The sequence below is a fragment of the Cricetulus griseus genome, chromosome 2, assembly GCF_003668045.3.
Source record: "Cricetulus griseus strain 17A/GY chromosome 2, alternate assembly CriGri-PICRH-1.0, whole genome shotgun sequence".
NCBI lineage: Eukaryota > Metazoa > Chordata > Mammalia > Rodentia > Cricetidae > Cricetulus > Cricetulus griseus.
Genome location: NC_048595.1, coordinates 372,381,761 through 372,403,419, shown reverse-complemented (window position 1 = coordinate 372,403,419; position 21,659 = coordinate 372,381,761). Strand labels below are relative to the sequence as shown.

Genomic DNA, 21,659 nt, shown 5'->3' with positions numbered 1-21,659 from the left:
ATGTCATTGTGACAGAGGTTGTGGCAGAGAGAAAGGTGAGTGGGAGAATTGTGCCTAAGCTGCTTGGGTAGCAGTCTGTTGGTCTTGAAAATGTAGGGAGGGGCTTGGCCACTGTGGTCAGTGGTGACTCTGCTATCCAAGGCACAGCTGTCCTTGTCTAAATTGCTGCAGATACAGAAGTCTGTGAGTCTTTGTGCTGGGCATGCAAAGCACAGGGTGTGTGCCGAGCAAGAAACCTCTGACAGGGATCCTGAGGAAATCATTGTCCCAGACAGGACAGGAGTCTTCTCGCCACATCTTCTTGCCTGTGTCTAGTTTTATGGGATCTGACAAGAAAAATTCTCATCCTGGGGTCATTAACTTTCAGGCTTTTTGCCAGCCAGCAAGCAATCCTGCAGTGGGCTTCAGCTGACCATTCTCCAATACAACTCAGATACCATGTGCAGCTCTCATCAGATCTTAGAGGTTGAGGCTCTGTCCCCAAGGCTATGCCCATCTCACATCCTTCACTCTCTGTCTTTCGATACTGTGTTTTTGGCATCTTTGGTCATGTCCTTGATTTTTAAAAAAATGGGTAAAAGTGTCACCTGAATTCTTGGGGTTCAGTAAAGAACATCAGAGCCTCCATGCCTCTCCAGGCATAATTACTTTCTCATTATCTTCCCAAGAAGCCCAGAAACTCCCTTGTTAAGCGACCCAGAGACTGAGAGTTCTGTCCCTTTGGGGGTTTATGGAGGTTTCATCATGTGGCCATGATTGGTTACATCATTGACCACTGGTGATCAGTTCAACTTTAAGTCCCTCTCCTGTCTCCAGAGGAGACTTAGGGTGAGGATAAAAGTCCTCACCCTCCTATTGTGCAGGTATCTCTCAGGTAATCAACCCCATCCTGGAACTAATAATGAGGGGCATCCCTCCACTTGTCACTCATCAACTTATAAAATTATGACACTCTTATTGCTACAGGGTTTCCAAGAGTTTTAAGGAGCTGTGTGTCAAGAAATTTGGCTGAAAACCAAGAGTACCTTTCCCAGTGCTGTAGGAATGGAGCATATCAACCCAACTAGATGCAGATGTCTATGGCTATGTCTAAACTACTGAGCTCAGTAGTGGGATCTCCCCCAACCCTTTCTCTCCAGCATGCCACTACATATCCCAGGCTGGCCTTGAACCCCTGGCAATCATTTCTCAGGCACCAAAATGCAGAGATTACAGGTGGGCATCACCACAATCAACAACTGATACAGTCGGAAATGTGTGAGCTGCCAAGTACATGAGGTATAGTCAATAAAGCCACTGAAAATTAAAAAGAAAAGATAGCCAGGCAGTGGTGGCACACACCTTTAATCCCAGAAGAATCCCTGATCTACGGAGTGAGTCCTAGGACATCCGGGGCTACACATTGTCTCAAAAAAACAAAAACAAAGACAAAGAAAAAGAAAAAGATAAACAAGATGCAAAATATAAATTTTTAATCATTAATTACTACATAAGAATCTGTAAAATACGGGGGGGGGTTGGTCAGTGGAAGGGAGAAGAGTGAGGGAGGGGAGGGAGAGGGAGAAGGGATTGACATGTGAAGCAAGCTTGTTCCTAATTTGAACTAATAAAAAAATCTACAAAAAAAAAAAAAAGAATCTGTAAAATATACACACAGAAGCTTCCTAGTACTTGGGAGTCTGGGACTGAAGGTTCAGGCCAGCCTGTGTTATGCAAAAGGGGTCTGTTAGCAAAACTGAAAGGCAGAAGAAGAAGGAAACATTTGTCCTACATGCCAAGAAACACTCTATGTGTGCCCACAGGGCAGTGCCACAGGAAATGATCAGAGGACTCACACAGAGAGCCCAAGAAAAGAGGGGTGCTGAGGTAGGGAGAAAGGAGAGAGCTTCATCACACTTAGTATCAAGGCTATGACACAGGCACTAAAGAGCGTCCATGAACGATACTGGGGCGAGGCATGTGGGAGGTGGCCTCCGGTGCTACTCCTCGGAGGGAAATGGGCAGACTCGGAAGTAGCCTGAAGTCTGCCGGATACTGCTTCTTTAGACACCTGTGTCTGAAGGTGGGGTAGCAATGAGAAATGATAAATGGGTGTTTTATTGGGAAACAACTTACACAGATAATAGTAAGGACCGCCGCTGCGTTCCTGCTCCAGAAGACGCGGTCTCTGCCGTTCTGACAAGATCCGCAACCCTAAAGAGAGAGTGCCCTCCTCCACGTTTCTCCACCTTGCAGTCACATACGCACCCGAAGCCACGCCCAAAGGGGTGTGGCCACTAACACAAATTCCCTGGCAAGGGGAGAAGCTACTACATGTGTCTCTTGTCTAACCCAGCTAGCTTCAGTTCATCTGTGCCCACTGCTGGGTGGCCATGTCAATGCAGGATGACTAATTTGCAAAATCAGAGGCTTCAAGGCAGACTTTCAGGAGAGGGACTATCTAGCAGGCTGAAGTGCAGTTTCGGAGTCTAAAGATGTCTGAATGTGGGGTGATCTTTAATGATTTCTTCTGAGGACTCCACACATAGGTCCTTTGGGAAGGGCTTCAGTTAGACCACAATTACCGCCATGTTTATCTTCCTGGGTGCCTCCTGGAAAGGTGCACTAAGGCAGTGAAGACTAAGGTGGCTTATGATTCCAGGGACAGTGAGGAGGGACGTTTCTAGTTCCCCTGAGACCAGACTCTGCCCTTCTAGAAACATTCTTCTGACATCTGGCTAGTGGGTAAAAAGGTACAGAGATGTCTACTGCCTCCCTTTAAGGATGAAACTGTGAATATCTAATACTCATGGGTCCCAAAGCTGGTGCACAGGGGCTCATGCATACCAGCATCCTCCTAGAAAGATCCTGGAGGAACAGAGTACAGTGGCCTCTTTCCAGAGTACTGTCCTGGGTCCTGTTTGTGAGTTCACTTCTTTTTGGTGTGGGAATTTTAAGAGCCACTCATCTGGCCAGGTAGTGGTGGTGAACACCTTTAATCCCAGCACTCAGGAGGCAGAGGCAGTTGGATCTCTGAGTTCAAGGCCAGCCTGGTCTACAGAGTGAATTCCAGGACAGCCAGGGCTACACAGAGAAAGCCTGTCTTGAGAAACAAAACAAAACAAAACAAAACAAAACAAAACAACAGCAAAAAGAGCTACTTGTCTGCTCTCCTGGATGCCCCTTTGTGGGGCACAGAAGAATAAGAGCCCTTTGGCCTTCCAAGGTCAGAAGAGCCTGGCTGCAGGGAGAGGACCCATGGCTAGCCGGGGAGGAAGGCATGTAGGTATTGTTCCCTTAATGGAACATTCTGGGTTGAGGCTGAGCATGGCCAGAATAATCCTGAGTGGCTGTGGGTGGGGTATAGGATTACAAACTGCCCTGGCATGACCTGCTCTCGTGCTTACGGTGTTTATGGATGCTCCCTGGGAGATGGCGTGAGAGGATGAAGGAAGATCCACAACATTCAGTGCAGACAGAGAAGGCAGAGTCAGGGCTCTCCTGAACTTGGGAGGTCACCTATCCAGACAGACCCCCCTCTCTCCATAGCTTGTCCTGGGATCCGGGAGGTAACCACGGCTCCCTTTCCCAGACATCTAAGCCAGGTCTCTGGGGCTGATATCCATTACCTTGAGAGGCAGTGGCAGGAATCCATGCAGAGTCCCTGCTCAAGGGCTTCTTCTCACGCACCAATCAAGCACATTTCTTTAGTGCTGCAGCCAGAGGGAGGTGTCTCCCCTGCAGAGTCTGGGTATGCCTAGAAAATCAGTGGCTGTGCAGTGTGAGAGGGGCAAAAAGGTGGAATATGACTGAGTCACAGTTCCAGCATGACTTCTCAATGTCAGTAGCCCCAGAAGAAAACCTACAATGTCCTAGCATAGTAGCAGTGCTGTGGAGGTTCTCCACAGTCACCCTTTGAGCTTGAAGCCCAGACATACATAAGACTTGACCCCAGTCATACTCTGAACTGATCCTGGTTATATACTAACCCCTGATCCCAATCACCTTGCCTTATTCCTGGCTACACTCTGAGACCTGATCTTGTTCACACTCTGAGCCCCAACCATGGTTGAATACTGAGCCCTGATCTTGATCCTGGTCATACTATGAGTTTTCACTCGGATCATATTCTGAGCCCTGACCCTGGTCACAGGCTCTGAGCCCTGATCCCTTTATACTCTGAGTCTTGATCAGGTTACACTGTGAGACTTGACCCTAGTCATGCATTAAGCTTTGAGCCAAAGGTTCCTGGAATTGAGAAGGGAAGGGTGTGGGCCTCTCAGAACAGAGGCCTCCCAGACAGAGCCAGCCCAGACCCTGGCTGAGCTACATTCCTCCCTGCCCCATGATGGAAGTTTCCCAAGTACAGCCTGGGTCTCCCAATGCAATGGTGGAAACTCTAGGGACAGTGATGCCTAGGGGACAGGTATATTCCAGGGGGTGAGACAGAGGTGGGGCCCCTGGGCCTGAGGACAGGAAGGAGCTGAGCTGAGCTGGGTGTGGTGGAGGGACTGGGTTCGACCTAAGGACACTTGGGCATCGAGTAGGCTTTGTAATCCAGTTAACTTCAGCACATCTGTGCCTAATGCTGTGTGGTCATGGCCATGTGTGGTGAATGATTTGCAAAATCAGACAGGCTTGGGATGCTGCCTGGCTTGCTAGGTGACCTTGTCTTAGTCAATTAGCTTCTCGGAACCTAGTTTCTTTATCCACACTAAAATTAATTAGCACTCTGTTCCTCCAGAACTGTCATGAGGAAAAATACAGTTGGTAGGCCAATTCTCTGACTCATGCTAGGCTTGGAAAGTCCAGTGGTTGGTTCATGCCTAGGCAAATGAGGATCTCCTATGCAGGGTGAAGCTAGACTTCAGTGGAACTGCTTAGCAGAAATCCCCGGGACCATAAAAGGACTAAGATGGAGACTCACAACGATCACTTCAACTGGAAGGGCAGGGAAGAGGCAAGAATGGGCACCCCTTGCTGTTGTACAGCAAGAGTAAAGCCAGGACAGGAGTGAGGTTTGGATGTCCACAAGTCTCCTGGAAGGCCCAACAACAGTGTGGCCTTGACCACTAGCAAAGAATCTGGCTGCTGTGCCTCCACCCCTATGCTTTTCAACTGAGATAGGATCCTCTTTGGAGATGCCTATGGGGAATCAGGGAGCTAGTGCTGCCAGGCCATGGGGATCCCTGTCACAGCCTCCTATCTGGGGGCAAGGACACCACACAGACACATAGACACAGACACACAGAAAGACACACACACACACACACACACACAGAGAGAGAGAGAGAGAGAGAGAGAGAGAGAGAGAGAGAGAGAGAGGAGAAACTTCCTTTCCTCTAACCCAGTGGTTCTCAACCTTCCTAATGCCATGACTCTGACCCTTTAATACAGTTTCTCATGTTGTGCTGACCTCCCGACCATAAAATTATTTTCATTGCAACTTCATACTATTGTAATTTTGCTATTATTATGACTTGTAGTGTAAATATTTTTGGAACTAGAGGTTTGTTAAAGGGGTGGCTAGCCACAGGCTGAAAACCACTGCTCCAACTTTAGTTGGAGTTTTAGTGAAGGGAGGTAGAGGGAGGTAGGTGGGCCCAGGGAACTCCTGCCTGAGATCAACCCATGGGACATTTGAGATAGAGGTGTACAGACAAGCCCAGAGTGGATGACCCTCCAGGAAACATGGAATAGTACTTAAAGCCACCTTTGGCCCTTCCCATTGCACCCTTCCTTCAGAAACCTTTCTGTTGATCAGGCAAGTTCTGCCTTTGTTCCTTAAGCCTTTGAGCAAACTCTGGACTGGTTGTCAGTGGCAATTCAGCACACCCCATCTTCTCACTGACTACTTTGGAGGAGTGGGAGGGCCAAGATCACCTTGGAAAGATTCTGGCCCAGAGCAGCCTGGCCATTGCTCTGCTCTGCAGACAGTAGCTGGACACACGGTAAAGGGTCTTTAAGATAGCTGGAAGTGGGCAGGAGAACTCAACCCCACCATCCCATTCTGTGCAGCCTGGAGACCCCTGACCTGTCCCAGAAGGAGAAATCTGGAAGATCCCCTTGGCTAGGAGTTTGCAGGGGTGGTGTGGAAGGGCCCCCAATGGGAGAGGAAAGCAGCCCCAGGGTCAGGAAGGGATGGAAGAACAGTTTGAGGGGGGCTGGGTATGGTCTGGAAGGAGCCTGAGGAGTGCCCCTGAGAATGGGGTGTTGGTGAGGAGGCAGGGCCGGCCCTCCAGAAATCCTATCCCTTTCTAATCCCTTGCCAACCGGTCAGACCACCATTGTAGGCATTCCAGCATCCCCACCTGGCAGACCAGAGTGAACACTGGGACTATGCAGGGGACCTGGATGGTGCTGTTGGCACTGGTATTGGCCACCTGCGGGGAGCTTGGTGAGCATAGGGGAGTGTGGGGGCAGCAGGGTTGGTGTTTCTTGGGACTGGCTTCAGAGAGTACCTGGGGGGGGGATTCAGAGAGGAAGAAGGCAAAGCTGGGACCGGACAGACAGACAGAAGCCATCAGCAAAGTCCTAGGTGCCAGCTGGGGCTACAGAGTCTTAGCATGTTTTCTAGGGAAGGTCTTTGAGCTGGGGGAGTAGGGAAATCTGGGACACTGGAGCAGAGTGCCTGGGGTGCTGTGTACATTGGAGATGTAGAGGGAGAAAGGGGACCAGGAATGTCCAGAGATGGGGTGACCACTGGACTCAGGGTTTAAGAGAATATGTGGTAGCTACATGATGTTGACATGCAACCAGTTAGGTGCTCCGTGATATGGACGTCAGCCAGGCGGTCCTATACATTTCTAGAGACTGAGTTGGCCAGAGGCAGAAGCACTACCAAGTGACTGTGGAGTGGGGAGGTGACTTTTCTGTGAATCCGGGATTGTTTAGACCAGTTGGAGACAGTCAAACATACTGGGGCTGCTGGGATGAGGGCAAGATGAAGTGTCAGGCTCTATACCTGCACTCCTCCCCTGAGAGAGGACACATTTGCCACGCTGGCACCTGTGAGAACCTAGGTGTAGCTCCCACCCAGTGCTCCAAGGACCTGTTTGCCTGATCCCAGGACAGGTGGCACTGCAACAGAAAGAGCAGTTGACGATGAGGAAGTAGAAGGGCACCTGCCTTAACCATGTCTGCTTGAAACTGGCCTGTGGCTCTGTGTGTGTGTGTGTGTGTGTGTGTGTGTGTGTGTGTGTGTGTGTGTGTGTGTGTGTGCGTGCGTGCGTGTTTGTGTGTGTGTGTGTGTGTGTGTGTGTGTGTGTGTGTGTTGATGATCATTCCAAACTAGCTGGCCTCATCCTGGCCCCAGACTGAGCCCATTCTTCCAGGGGCACATTCTGTAAGACCTAGCTCAGTGGTCATGGTATCATCCCTGGGCTTGGTCAGTGAGCAGCTGGCCCCTTGGCTAATGTCCTTGTCTCCTTATACTAAGCCTCCATGGCAGAGCTGGGCATTACCAGCAGATGGGTTCTGGCCCATTCACTGTCCTCTTGTCACCTCTTTCCCAGCTATGGCCTTACAGTGCTATACGTGTCAGGATCCTGTGAGTGTGTCCAACTGTGTCGCCATCACCACCTGCCACATCAATGATACCATGTGCAAGACCACGCTCTATTCCCGGGAGATTGGTCAGTAGGCTCTGGGTGGGACAGAACTGAGGTCCAGGGTCATAGCCCCTCCAGACCAGTGATCTTGGCCCACTGGGCTTCCACACAGTCTTCCACCATTTCCCAGCCATCAGGCCTCCCTCTTTTCCCTTCTCCCCTCATGATGGGAGACACTTGTAGTTTGTTGGAATCCTCTGGGAAGGGTTGGCTGTCTTACAGCTTGGGTTTTACAATTTATGTACAAATCACCCTCCAGACCAATGCCATAGATGTCCTTTGTATGTCACAGGCACCTGTGGTCCTGGTGAAAGGCCAGTGGGGTGGGTGAACCCAGCATGGGTGGCCCCTGGGGTTGGGGTATGGAGTCAGTAAAGGACTGATCTTTCTGGTGGACACTTCTGCATCCTACAGTGTTTCCCTTCTTGGGGGACTCCACGGTGACCAAGTCCTGTGCCAGCAAGTGTGAGCCCTCAGACGTGGATGGCATTGGGTTAACTCGGCCAGTGTCCTGCTGCAATTCTGACCTATGCAACATGGATGGAGCACCCAACCTGGGCAGTCCTGGGGGCCTGGTCCTTGCCCCAGCACTTATCTTTATCTTGGAACACCTGCTGTAAAGCCATGGTCATCTTGTTCTTCCCTTTTATCCCTGACAGTCCAGTTCCCTGATGACTTGAAGAAGTACAATGGCCACTTGCATCAGCCTCTTGAGTCTTCTTCCTGGGTACTGACCTGCCTTATGGGCAGGGAGAGGGTCTTCCTTGTTACATCTCTGACTCCATCTCTATCCCTGTTCTTCTCTCCTTTCTCCTAAAGTTTAAAATGATAAGCAAGGACAGTCACCAGGCCTGGGACACCCATGTCAACCAGGTAATTGCTGCCTTCTGGGCCTTAGGGCCTGTGGGGAAGCTTGATAAGTGGGCAGAGGCTGGACTAGAGAAGAAGCTCACCAGAAAGACTAGACTCCGCCTCTCCTGATGGAACCCACCTCTCTCCTCCCTGACCTGCAGATGTCTTTGCTGCCCCTCACTGGCATCACCTTGCTTACTTTCCCTTTTCTGGGACTCTGTAGGAGTGAGCCCCTCACTCAGCTGATAGCATCTTCAGTTAGTCTTGCTTCCATTATTGCCCCAATCTTTGACCCTGGATCCAGGGATCTTCCTCTTGGTCATAACCTCCAAAGGTAGCTCTGGTCCCAGGCTAGGGTCCCATGGCCAGTGCCATTGAGGACACTCCAAACCTGGACATGAGGCTCCCTGTCCTTGGGACTTGGGGGGTCTACATTCTTGCCTCATGTGGAGCTCTTCAGTCTTGAGCCAGCTTCCGAGGTCAGGGCTCCCACAGTCTAGTGAGGCCCACCACAAGTCTTGGGGTACAATCAATCCCAAGCATTATAGATCTCTGTCTGTAGGCCTCTGAAGGGAGAATGAGTAGACTTCTAGAATATTAATAATGAAAATCTACAATTCTTGTGCTAGCTTGGATACCCACATCTGTGTGTGTGATTCTGAGTTCTGACTTTGTCAACAGGGTGGGGGGCATTGTCCTGTTATCACATCACATTTTCTCACCTAACTTTTCTTGTATAACATGGACAGCCACTCCACAGGCCACCACAGAGGCTGAGGACAAGGCCTGCCTGTGATAAGAGATTTGGGCTGTCTATGACCAGAGAGCAGAGCTCGGTTTATGACCATAGAGCAAGACTCAGTCTATGACCAGAGATTAAGTCCCAGGGATCAGGAAGCAGCCTAAAACTAGGGTCAGTTTTGTCTGTGACCACAATCAGGACCCAGTGTGTCACCATAGAAGGGGTTTAGTTTGCAGCTTTTGCCCAGGTATAGCTTATGTGGAACCCATAACATTCTTTGACCTCAGTCTCGTTGGCTGTGAGCCTCTCTTCCAGAGACTCGTCCCTGTCTTTGGACTAGCTAAAACTGAGTCTGTCGGCGGGCCACCTCTCCACATCACTGGTCAGAAGTGGGGTGCTTCAGCAGGGCCCATCCTTACCAAGGGCCTGACCAATGTGCAATCCAGGAAGTTTATCAATCAGTAGGAAGAAGATAGGGCAGAGTTTAGCCTAACGGTCTGATAGTTTGAGGGCCTCTAACTTCAGCTGGATGAAGATTCAGCTCCAAGCAAGGAAGGAAAAGCAATTTGGGTGTCCAGTGGTCTACTCCAACACAGGGCTAGTTGATATGGTAAGTTCCAACCCTTTCCTGAGGCCTAACACCTTCAGAACACACACCCAACACCATCCTTCTGGTTTTGAAATCAGAACTAACCAACAACCTCTCTACATTCCCAGCCTTGCTCTTGTCCTGAACAGAGAACTAAATTTAAGTTCCCAAACAATATGTTCAGAGACAGATTTGTTTTGGGGAGCACAGGGTGGTCCTAAAAGGAGGTGAGTTCTTCATTCCTGGGGTTTCCAGGCCTGTGACAACTGCGTTCTACAAAGGGCTACAAGAAAAGCCATTTTTACCTTGAGGAAAGGGCAGTCTGAGGTCTAGGTTGGGCTATAGATAGCAATATCATAGATCTTTTTGGAAGAAATAACAAACCCCTGACTTAATTGTACACAAACCCCATCATTCATCCATCCACCCTTTTATCCCTCTACCTACCACCCCATCCATCCATCCATCCATCTGTTCTATTATTCATTGATTTCCATCCATTTTATATCTTCTAATTCACTCATCATTCCATCTGTCCATTCATCCATCATCTTGTCTACCCACCTATCCATACATTTAACCACAACAAATCTTTCCATCCAACTCTCCTATCATCTACCCATCATCCTCTCATCCATACACCCATCAGTTCTCCATTATTTTACCTACCCATCACTTTTTGAGGCAGGATTTCATGCAGACCAGTATGGTTCAAACTCACTTTTGTGGATGAAGATGCTTTGAACTCTTGACCCTCTGGCTTCCACTTTTCAAGTACCACCATGCCTGGTGGCTACCCATCCTTTAATCTATTCATCTACTTGCCCACCCCATCCATCTTACCTATCATCTGTCCACTGTCCACCCATCCATTTACCCATCCATTCTCTATCTTTTCAAACATTCATCCATTTACCCAGTCACCCACCATTTTCTTCATCTCCCACTCATCCATCTATCCTCTCATACCATCTATCTATTCTATTGTCCATCTATCCATTCACCTCTTTTCCATCCCTCCTTTCCTCCTCCAGCAAATGCCCTCAACAGTCAGCATGGCCAGGCTTGGGTTGGAAGTGGGAAGGGACCTAAAGCAATGGAAAAATGTTCCTCCACCTGCAATGTTGATACTCCAGCAGGAGGCAGGAAGGGCAAGCATCACATACCAAGGGGTGGAGCATTCTGCCCTTAAGGCAATAGAAATCCAGGAGAAGTTTCTGAGAAGAGTAGCAAGTGGTGTGATTTGCATTTTAGCCAGTGCCTTTCAGTGGAAGGTAGAGGGTGCAGTCAAGGAAGAGGAGCCAGACTCCCAGAAACAGACAGGATGATCTGGCAGACGGCTAGAGCTGGACAATGGCCATCTGGATTGGAGGGAACAAGCAGTGGCCCATGGTTCCAGCTTTCATAAAAGCTGGAGATTGCCTCGGGTGCCTGTACAGACCTGAAGAGAGACCTAGAGGTCCCTGTCAGAGCAGGTGCAAGAGACAATTTGGGGGAATCTTGTCAGAGCCTCTGTTGGTTTCTTCAGGCAGTCTTGGTTGGCCTGGGCAGGTTTTACACACATTCCCTCATTTCAGCATCCTAGCAACCCCAAGGGCTAGGACTGTCATCATTCCAATTTAAAGATTAGACTGGCTCAGAGAGGAGAAATGACTGGCCCAGGGCCACATCACAGCATCTGCAGCACTCAGGTTCATGGAGAATCTCTTTCCCAGGCTCAGAAGGGTGAGTTAGCCCTCCAAGTCTCACACTATCCTATGCTGAGTTCAAACCTGGTCTCCAGGTTCTACACCTGGGACCAAGGAAGAGGGTGTGAACTTACATAAAGAAGCTGCCAAACAAGGGCATAAATTCTACCCTGCCCAGCAGTGTTGACCCAGACACAATGCTGCCTTCCCAACCCTACCAATGGGGGCTAGAGGAGTGGCATGATCCCCCACAAGAATGCTGTGTCCCCTCTCCTAGCTGCTGCTCCACCCAGCACCTCCCCTACCTGTGAGGTCACCCCTCCTTTCCAAAGCCAGGACAAGCAGGCCCTTCAGGCAGCCTTGCATCAGCCTCATGTCAGGATCTCCTGTTCTTAATACACAAGCCTGTACTGTTCATCAACTCTCTCTCTCCAGCCCTGGGCTCCAAGTTCACCTGCACTGAGGTACAAAGGGCCTTACAGGGCCATAAAAACCCACTTCTGCTGAGCAAGGTACAGTGGATGCTCATCTGCCCATTTACAGATGAAAGAATGGGAGACCAGAGTGGATGCCCAGTGAGCAGGCCTAGGTCACCCAGCAGGCAAGATCTAGACTCAGTCTCCCAGACTTCAGAATCAGACATTCTCTGGCTCATCTCCCATCCTCTGGGTGTGGTCTGTGGACAGAGCCCCAGGGATGAGTAGTCCCACTATTTAACTTGTAGGAACTGCAGTCGCTCCCTCTGCTAGCCACACCTTCTCCTTACTTTCATGCAAACCTTGTACAATGGCCTCACCCTACAGTGCCAGGTCACTTCTGCCCTAGCAACCTCATAAATGGGAAACCAAGGTCTGGAAAGACAAGGGGGGCATCCCAAGGCCACACATAGAAAAAGCTGAAAGGCCACGAGAAAAACCCATGTCTCCTAGGCACCTGGGCCAACGCTCCTTCTTGACTCCCACTCTGTCGCAAGATTAGGCTATAACTCTGCTGTCACAGTCTGTAACAGGTGGCCCACTTACCAGCTCCTGACAAAGACACACATGTAGGCTGCCGACCCACCTATGTAGTCACCCATCTATCATCACTTATTTTTAGCTAAGTATTATCCATCTATCCATACATGCAGTTCATCATCCATTCACCGTGCTTCTGTCCATATACTTGTCCGTCTATCACTCATCTTCCACCCATCCACCCCAACATCCAACCATCCACCCATCCATCCATCCACCTGTCTTTTTGCCGTTTTTTCCCTCCTTCATTTTCCTGTCCCCTACCCACCCACATGGCCACACATTAGAACCTTGGAGAACTGAGAAAAAAATGAGACCTCAGCTGGGGAGGGCTGGGGAGGATGAAGGCCTAGATAGTCCTTATGGCATAGAAAAATAGCCAGTGTGCCCACTACAGGAAAAGGCATAGGAAGTCAAGAGAGACTGTCAGTTCAGGAGTCCTGAGGGTAGTCTGTTGCCAGGACTAAAGCAAGAAGCTCAAGCTTGATTGAAAAGCCATTCATTAATGGTTGGGGGTCTGGCAGTTGTCATCAGTCTAATGCCTCATATCCACTTCCATCCACCCTCATAGCACCTACTCCTCACCAGGCACTCCCCCTTTCTATACTGGCTCAGCCTCTACTTTGTGGGTACATAGATCAGTCTTGGGCTCTGGCTAGGCAAATGGGGATGCAGTTCCTGTATAGTCCTCAGGACTGGGGCTATCTGGCTTATTAGATTCACTCAGACATAGTTGAGGCAAGGGGCTCATTAGAGAGCCAGTTGAGCCAAGCTCTAAAAGCCTTCCTCATTTTTGGGACAGCAGGGCTGGGTCTAGTACTGGAGGTGTGCCAGCAGAAGTAGGACCAGGGCTCCCGACAGGGACTCCCCAGATGTCCGTGGAGCAGCCCCACCCCAGGATGGCAAGTGATGATGGCTCCCATCAACCACCCACATCCCCAGCCTTGTGCCACCCTACTGAGTCACACTGGTCCTGACAACACCCAGGAGCCGAAGCCGGAGGCTGAGTATAAATCCTCAAACATGAAATCAGCCAGGCTCCCAGCTCCTGAGGACTGAAGAATGGCCTTTCGCTGGGCCATGTGGCTGCTGCTCTTGGCAGCCTGGAACATGGGCTCTGGTGAGTGGCTGGGAGTGAGACTAACAGGGGGAGTCTGCTGTGGGCCTCAGTTTACCCCATCTCCTAATGAAAGGTGTTGGGAGGCTTTATAGCCAAGGCATCCTCTGGATCCTTGGTGAGCCTTTTGGGTTTTAGATCTCAACTGTGTCCTGGGACAGGAGTCGTGGCCATGGCCCTGTTTTCCAGGGAGGGAGACAGACTTGGATGGTAGACATGGTGTTCGAGTCTGTCAGTCAGTCATCTGGGTCTTGAATCTCAAGAGGTCACTTTCACTCACATCTACCTGGTTCCACTATGGGTCCCTGGAGCTAGGTGGTGAGACTGTGCCTGCCTCCAACACTTGATAGGTGAAGCCTTCAGGTGCTATACCTGTGAGCAGCCCACAGCCATTAATGCCTGCAAGAATATTGCTCAGTGCAAGCTGGAAGATACAGCCTGTAAGACTGTACTGGAGACAGTGGAAGCAGGTAAGGCTGGGCAAAGGCAAGGGTTGAGGGTACACTTGGGGTCAGGTTTACCTCCTGCCCCCAACCCCATGCTTCTTTTCATCCACCATTGTTCTATTCAGCCTAGGAGGCAGAGGGGCAGGATGATGTGTGCTTGTGTGTCAGTGTGTGCATGTAGAGGGACAGCCCTTAAGCACCTGCACTGAGATAGTAGTGTGTGGATAGGGGGTGGGGATGGCTGTCAGTGTTTGCTACTGTGACTTGGGCTAGAGCCCCCACTCAGGAGCTGGGAGTGCACATGCTTTGCAGATGTGCCACAGCTGAGGGTTGGGCAGATCTGGGGTGTGGGTTGCAGGAGGGATTTGAGAAGGTAGAATGATATGGGAAGGGTTTGCAGAGAGACAGAAGCTGTAGTGGGTTCTGGCTCTGACATCTGCCCATCCTACAGAGTTCCCATTCAACCACAGTCCTATGGTGACCCGCTCCTGCTCCAGTTCCTGCCTGGCCACCGACCCTGACGGCATTGGGGTTGCCCACCCTGTCTACTGTTGCTTCCGTGACCTCTGCAACTCAGGGGATCCAGGCTTGGTGACAGGCCTCTAGCCACACAAGGAGCCTCATTCCTCTTATATCTATTCTCCTGGCAGGGCCTGGTGCATCCTGCAGTCATCTCTGCCTGCACGGCTCTGAGAGCAGAGCTCGCTGGGCCTCAGGTCACCCATGCTTTCCCCTCAAATTGTGGAAAATAAAATAAGCCAAGGGCGAAGGGGCTCCTGTCCTTGCTGGGCACTGGGAATATAAAGAGCTAGACTGCAGGGAAGACAGGCTGTGTTCTGGCATGTTCCAGGCTCCTGACCCTCATTCGTATCTCAGATGAAGAGATATAAAACTAGAGGGAGAAAGGCCTACTGGGTCACTCTTTCTGCAAACTAGCCCATCTCAGTCCAGGGCAGGTTCCTCAGCCCAGGAAACCCTCTCTTAATAATATCTCCCTGCACCCTGAACATCACCATGTCTCAGAAAGGAAGCTTGAAGTTGGGATTTCATTGCTTCCAGGAATTTGTGGTCTGCCAAATCTGCCAAGAACACAACAGGGGGGCCTAGAGGAAGACAGATGCTTAGTAACCTCTCTACACTAGTCTTCTTGGGGTGTCCATCTCCAAAAATCTGTCACACACACCCCTGCCACCTCTTATAATGGCCTTCCCACTCCTTGAGACAGCTGGGAAATCAAATGTAACCAATGTTTACTCCAGACCCAATGCCATGTTGGGCCCAGAGGACTCCCAGGGGCAGTGGCCAGGGCTGCTCCTGAGGATGGAGGACAGAGGGGACAGTGGACACTCAAGGGCTGACTCCCCAGCCAGGAGCTCATGCTCCTTAGTACCCAAGAGCCCTTGCCTTGTGGCTGCTACTTTCCCTTACCAGTGTAGCCTCTGGCTGTCCCTTCCACAGTGCTCTGCCATCTGTGAAGCATGTGGCAGCTGTGGGGCCTGAATAACCCCAGGCACGAATGCTGCATCACTAAGCACTTCCTGGATTCTCCAGCTAAGGGGCCCATGGCACTGGAGTCCCATTGGCTGGGTTGGGCCCTGTGAAAAAGGTAGCAGACTGTCCAACTGACTGCAAGCAAGGAGGAGAGTAACTTAGACAATGGCAGGGTCCCTCAGGACCCCTGAGAGATGTGTGGAGCACCGTTTCCCCCTAACATCTATGATGCCAACCTGCCCCCCTAACTCACCAGCTAACACCATTTCTTTTCTTTTCTTGGTTGAGACAGTTTCTCTGTCTAACAGCCCTAGGTGTCCTGGAACTAGCTCTGTAGCCCAGGCTGGCCTCAAATTCAGAGGTCCACCTGCCTCTGCTTCCTGAGTGCTGGGATTAAGACATGCACCATCACCACCCAGCCTCTAACACCATTTCTAGGGCTAACTCCATACCTGCAGTCCTCCCAATGGAGCAATTCCCCTGCACTGCTGTTTAATTTCAGACTCTCACTGAGCTTTGGGATTTGGAGGCCAGAGGCCAGGGCTAGTGGCTCACTGTGAAGACTGGGCAGATGTTTCCCCCTAGTGGAACAGCTGGGGTACTGCCTCAAACCCTGTCAGAGACACAGAGGTGGGAACTATCAAGCCTAACCCTAGTTAGTCCTGGGTCCACAGGGAGGCAGGAAAGCTTCGGCTTAGCACCTGAGAGGGCAGCTCGCTGAGCCACAAGCTTAGCTTAGCTACCTGGTCCCCAGTGACAACAGAGAACTGCAACAGCCCTTGCCTCATGGTTGACCTTGGAGCTACCCACCTATGTACACATCCAGATGAATGACCACACATCTAGGTCATTAAGCAGGGAACACCGAGTTCACGCAATGTACCCCTCCAGCCCTGCAGGCAGAGACAGAGAAGCCCCTAACGTTTCCTATCTGGAGTCCCAGTGGGAGTCTAGCAGTACTCAAGAGACCTGCTATGATACAGCCCTACCTCCTCCCAAGGACCCTCATGCTAGATTGCCCTTGGCCCTTTCTTCTCTGCCCATCTCCTGCCCTCTACTCCACCAAGCCCTGAAAGAGAAAAACCCTTTTCCCAAAGGCCCTGAAATGAAGACAATGAGTAGCCACCCATGTGCCTACAGGTTCAGGGCCAGAGGTGGCAAAGGCAGAGGTATGGGACAGGTCTTCCCAGCTGTATGCTACTAACACAACCTCTTCTTCCCTACCCCATCGCTGAGTAATTACTTAAAATTAACCCACTCCTTTTCAGACCCTCTGGACTGTGTTGGGTAAAGCACAGACCTAATCCCTTGCCCACCCCCATAAAACATCTGCTCTAAGTCCCGAGGATCCTACTCACCCTGCTGCCTATACCCTACTTTCCTGCTGACTTCCTGGGACTCTAAGGAAGGAAACAGAAAAGGTGGGCCCCGGACCTGTGACTAGGGCTGCGAAGTTCAAAGGCTGGGGGTAGGGGTAGGTAGGAAGGCCAGCTGGAGTTCTAGGCTGCTCACTCTTGGCATCAATCCCATGACTCGTCAGGCTTAGCCTGAATTCAGAGGTACCTATGCCATCCATGTTCTTCCCGAAGACGCATCCAGGGAGAGGATAAGTCTGTGCAGGGGAGGCAAGGCTGCAGAAATGAGAGCCTCCCCAACATACATGCCTTTAAACTCTTTAATCTTGTGCTTTCTTTAAATAAAACAGATTGCAGCTTCCCCTTGACAGCACTAAGGCAAGCATAGTAGCATAGGGATAGGGGGTGCAAGTGAGGGTCAGGGCATCACTGAAGCTCTTGGCTCTGGCTCCAGGTATAATTCCCAGAGAGGTAGCAGGGAGGCAGTGCCTAGCTTCAAGCAGCTGTCCCCTTCCCTGAGATGACAGGGCAGGTGCTCGGCATAGTCATGGGACCCCCTACACTAGGACTCCTAGCCTAGATGACCTGGCTAGACAGGGTACATCCTCTTAGAGTGGTGGGCATCGTCAGAATCTTGGCCAGGGACCAGCTTCCACGTGCCCTTCTGTGTTCTAAGGGGCCCCTGGGCTTGTCCTGGCCTATCTTCCCTGCTATAAGGTGACCCTCAAGAGGGCTGGCTGTCCCTGAGTAAGGTGCAGGCCCCAGCCACACCCAGGACTACTCTGGCCTGCCTGGCCACAAACAGTCCTGACTTTGGGCTCTGTGCTGGCCCTTCTGCTCCAGGATCCTGCTCATCTGGACACACTAGAACAGTCATGCTATAGGGACCCAGGAGGCAAAGCTCGGCCAGGACAACAATTTTCACCTCAACAGCTGCCCAAGATGAGGTAAGCACAGAGGAGTATCAAAGCGGGTAAAAGGTGCCAGGCTTGTCCATGGCCACTCTGGCTAGGAATGCAGCCCAGGTGGCCCATTCTGTAGAATGGACTGGCTGATAGGCAGTGCAGGGAGGGCGCAGATGTGGCGGTCACTGGTCCTTTCTGGTGTCACTGAGCCCACTCTCAGCACGGAGCAGCTGGCTGCTGGTCTCATTGTAGGCGATCCAGTGCTTCAAGTCTTCTGGCAGCTCAGGGGGTTCCACCTGCAGGGGGACAGGAAGTTAAGGCTCCAGAGAGCCAACTGCTGCTGTGTGTTGAGGGAGAGGCATAACAAAGGGGCAACCATCCAGGCCCTCCTGCCTCTGGATCTCTGCTTATATCATGTTCTAGCCTGTGACCTGGCAGGAACCACGCCCATTATGACACTTTCCTGGGACCTCCCCAATTTCCTCCAACCTATTTTCTCCCTCCTAGCTCTTTCTATCTCATCTCCTTTGGCTAGGCCTCATCAGCAGGGCCATGCTTAAGGCCTGTGTCCAGAACCAGGCAAAAGCCCATGAGGTTGACTGGAAAAGGATGAGGGGCAGGACACAGGGAGGCACATCTCCAGGAATGCCAGACAAGGCTGCTTCCTGTGAGTCCTTGCAGATAGGTTCTGAGGACTGAGGGGTAAGGGTAGAGGCTGAGCAAAGGCTCTTACCTCTCTTATGGTGAGTGCCACAGCAGGTGGGAACTGCTGTCCCAAAGCCTGGGTCCCTTCTGGTTGCAATCTGCCATCAATCTGTAGTCGCTGCTACTTCTTCCTAGCACATGGCCCTGGACTAGCCCCTCGGATTCCAGGGCCCAACCTCAGACTCAGCCTGTCTTGAATCATATCTGCTTCTCCCTGGGACCCAACCCAACCCAAGACACAATCCAGTAACCAGGGAAACTCCCAGCCCTCCAACTGAGCTGGGATACCTGCCTGCGTGCATGGTGCCTCCTCCACACTGTCATTGATTGCTGTGACAGCACCTCCAGTCCCTCACATGCACTCTTCCCATCAGTACCAACCAGCCCCTAGGAGTTCATGACTCAACAAAGACAGAAAGCCAGGGAGCCTGTCTACCACCAGTCTCTGTGCAGCCTGGGTGAATGGCCAGCATCTGAGTCTGTGTTCCCCTTCAGACACAGCTCCCCAGCACCGATGTAAGGTCATTTCCGTGCTCTAGAAGAGACACCTGTCTAAGGCAGTGACAAGGTGGGGCCTGCCCTGGCACCTTTCAGGAGCCTGTCCTGGCAACCATCACTACCCTGGCTGTCTCCAGGGTCACAGTTGCCACATTGAAGGAGCTGGCTCTGCCACCAAGCTGGAGGAGTGGGCCCTGGGGAAGAACCTTGGGTCCCAGAAGGTACAGGGCTATTCCCTCTAACCTTGGAAAGACACAAGGCTTGTGGTCTCTTGAGGTCAATACAACCCCAGGCTTCTCAGCTGCAAGTTGTGCTAAAGAGGGTCTCAGGTCCACTGGAATTCCCAGCAACTGCTTCTAACTGGCCATACTGTTATCCCATGCCCAAAAAGAGGCACCTGTCAGAGACCAGAGAGGGTGACTCAGCACTCTAGACCACACAGAACTAGGACTTGAACTCTAAGTAAAGAAACATGGTCTGAGAATCTCATATGGGAGAAGAAACCCTGAGGTGGGGATTGGGAAGGTTCAAAAATGGTTAAGCCTGAAGTATAGTCTTAATTCATAGATGATGGGGACCCCAAGGGGGCATCAGCATGGACCCAAAGGAAAAGTGATGAAGTGTTCCGACACAAAAACAGTCCCAGAACTTCAAAGAGGTCTTCCTTGTGGGAGGGGGCTGGGGGTTGCACAGGGCAGGGGCATCGGGGTGGGGCTGCTCACCCTGCGCTTGCACAAATGCTGTACTACGCGATCCGGCGAGGTGCCCAGCACGTGCTGCCGGAAGCGCAGCAAGGCGCACAAGAAGCCGTCGCGAAGGCTGACAAAGCGCGCCTCCAGGTAGAAGGCGCGGTCGTCCCAGCCTAGCAGGCGAGTGCGCACCTCGAAAGGCTCAAACAGACGCAGCGAGCGGCGATAGCGCGCGCAAGAGGCGGCCAGCACGCTGTGAGCGCCCAGGTCGCGCAGCGCTCCCAGCACACCGCAGCGGGTCAGGTGCGCTGCGCGCGCTACGTCGGCCTCGCGCAGGTAGCGCGCGTTGTTCATGTGCAGCAGCAGGTCCAGATCCGACGGCAGCACCCGGCCCACGTACCGCTGCTCCGCCAGCAAGTCGCGGACGCGCGGCTGCAGCAGGCGTGCACGCAGAACCGCACACGGTACGCGCACCAGGTACCAGCCATCCAGCAGCGCGAAGAAGGCAAGCGCCAGGGCTAAGGACGCCACCAGCAGCCCCAGCATCTTGGCAGCGTGCGCCCGGTGCCCAGGAGCCCGGTGCGCAGGTGCCTGCCGCGGACCTGCCCCGGAGCCTAGGAGCTCCGGGAACCGCTCGGAGCGCACCACTTCTTCCAGCAATTCGGGGGAAGGCGCGCCGGAGGCAGTAGCGTCGCCTGCTGGAGTCTCACATACACCCGGTCATATCCCACCTCCCGCGCGCGCCCTTGGTGGTGTGTTCTGCTCTTCCGCCAGAGCCTCTTTCGCTTTTACCGGGGCGGGGCGCGGCGGGAACGCGCGGAGCAGTATAGCGCCACCTGGCCGCTGTGCTGGGCGTTGCGGGGGCAGGAGCGACAGGGATGCCTGCTCGCTCCTTCCTGCGATCCAGTAGCTCAGATGAGCATAACCAAAGATTTCCAGAACTTCCCCGGAGCAGCTGAGGAACTTTGCAAGGAAAACGGACATTGCTTCGCTATAGGTGCTGTTTCTGCGAGGCTGCCCGTGACCCACAAGCTTGTCCAGGCATCCCGCTTCCGCAAAGCCCCTGGTGCGTTCACTGTAGTGTAGAGAGAATTAGATCCCGTCTCTCGGGCGCCTTTCAGTCCCAGTCTGCAGCCACATTTGTCCCCCAGTTCTCACCCCTGTCCGCCAAAAAGCCTTGTTCACCCTAAGCGCACCCCAATAATTACCACCTTTTACCTCTTTTAATGCAAATAACATCCAAGATGGAGGAGACGTGGGGTGTAGAGAGGAGTGGGATGAATGCAAATGACTTATCAACTAAGCTAAAGGAACCGGCCATGGTTTGTGGAATGCCAGTCCCTTTCCTTTAGGGTAGGGGAAGGTTTTGAGGTCGGGCCGGCTCTCCTGGATAGCCTCCTGGACTTCGATAATCCTATGTGTAAATGACTACACGGAGCCCAAGGATGGGTGGACTGACGGCGCTCCAGATGCCCTGGGCAACATTACTCCAACTGACCCATACTAGGCTGGGTTTGCTGTGGTTTCTGTCCAGAGAAAAGTTGTTTTCTTTTTGGTTTTGCTTCTGAGGACAGGAGCTACGGCACAGTGAATGCCCGGGGTCTTCTTGGACACTCCAAGAGGTAAGGAACTCCGCCATCAGTGTAGCTTCAGATGACCAGAATCTTTCCCACACATTGCTTCTATTTGAAATACCCACCTGTCCTGGTCTGCACTCTGGCTAGGGGAATGGCAGTCTCTGAGGAGGAAGAGACTAAATTTGAGTCCATTGTTCAGAGAATGGGCCTTCTGACTTACTCTGCCCATCGTGTCTCATTCCTTCAGGGAAGAGACCCGCCATGGGTAACAGGTAAACAGGCCTTTGAGACAGGAAAAGATGTGAATGAGCCCCCATCTTCCAGGCCTCCTCTGCTTCTGTCACCTTGCTTCGCTTTGAGCCTCTCTGCTGGCTGCTCTCTACACACTGTTCACCCTGCT

At 51.9% G+C, this 21,659-nt stretch overlaps 3 protein-coding genes across 3 annotated transcripts; 2 read left to right on the top strand and 1 right to left on the bottom strand.

The window, feature by feature from the left end:
• The first annotated feature begins 6,318 nt into the window (after positions 1-6,318).
• On the top strand, positions 6,319-8,209 carry Lypd2 (LY6/PLAUR domain containing 2). Its single transcript, XM_027404301.2, has 3 exons — positions 6,319-6,376; positions 7,494-7,613; positions 8,004-8,209. Exons 1-3 carry the CDS (start codon positions 6,319-6,321, stop codon positions 8,207-8,209), a joined length of 384 nt encoding a protein of 127 aa, XP_027260102.1.
• A 5,329-nt stretch (positions 8,210-13,538) lies between these two features.
• On the top strand, positions 13,539-14,645 carry Slurp1 (secreted LY6/PLAUR domain containing 1). The gene is made up of 3 exons (XM_027403807.2): positions 13,539-13,596; positions 13,944-14,063; positions 14,491-14,645. The coding sequence occupies exons 1-3, from the start codon at positions 13,539-13,541 to the stop codon at positions 14,643-14,645; spliced, it is 333 nt and encodes a 110-aa protein (XP_027259608.1).
• Positions 14,646-17,187: 2,542 nt separating this feature from the next.
• On the bottom strand, positions 17,188-20,428 carry Them6 (thioesterase superfamily member 6). Its single transcript, XM_027403806.2, has 2 exons — positions 19,716-20,428; positions 17,188-18,086 (listed from the first exon to the last, which is right to left on the bottom strand). Exons 1-2 carry the CDS (start codon positions 20,226-20,228, stop codon positions 17,973-17,975), a joined length of 627 nt encoding a protein of 208 aa, XP_027259607.1. The 5' UTR covers positions 20,229-20,428; the 3' UTR covers positions 17,188-17,972.
• Positions 20,429-21,659: the final 1,231 nt, after the last annotated feature.

Bases quoted from the DNA above. Each gene is read 5' to 3' on its own strand.
- Lypd2 (XM_027404301.2), top strand. From the start codon at position 6,319: ATGCAGGGGACCTGGATGGTGCTGTTGGCACTGGTATTGGCCACCTGC. The intron at 6,377-7,493 runs GTGAGCATAGGG...CCTCTTTCCCAG, and splicing joins GGCCACCTGCGGGGAGCTTG to CTATGGCCTTACAGTGCTAT. The intron at 7,614-8,003 runs GTCAGTAGGCTC...TGCATCCTACAG, and splicing joins GCTCTATTCCCGGGAGATTG to TGTTTCCCTTCTTGGGGGAC.
- Slurp1 (XM_027403807.2), top strand. From the start codon at position 13,539: ATGGCCTTTCGCTGGGCCATGTGGCTGCTGCTCTTGGCAGCCTGGAAC. The intron at 13,597-13,943 runs GTGAGTGGCTGG...AACACTTGATAG, and splicing joins AGCCTGGAACATGGGCTCTG to GTGAAGCCTTCAGGTGCTAT. The intron at 14,064-14,490 runs GTAAGGCTGGGC...CCCATCCTACAG, and splicing joins ACTGGAGACAGTGGAAGCAG to AGTTCCCATTCAACCACAGT.
- Them6 (XM_027403806.2), bottom strand. From the start codon at position 20,228: ATGCTGGGGCTGCTGGTGGCGTCCTTAGCCCTGGCGCTTGCCTTCTTC. The intron at 18,087-19,715 runs GTGAGCAGCCCC...GTCCCCCTGCAG, and splicing joins AGCATTTGTGCAAGCGCAGG to GTGGAACCCCCTGAGCTGCC.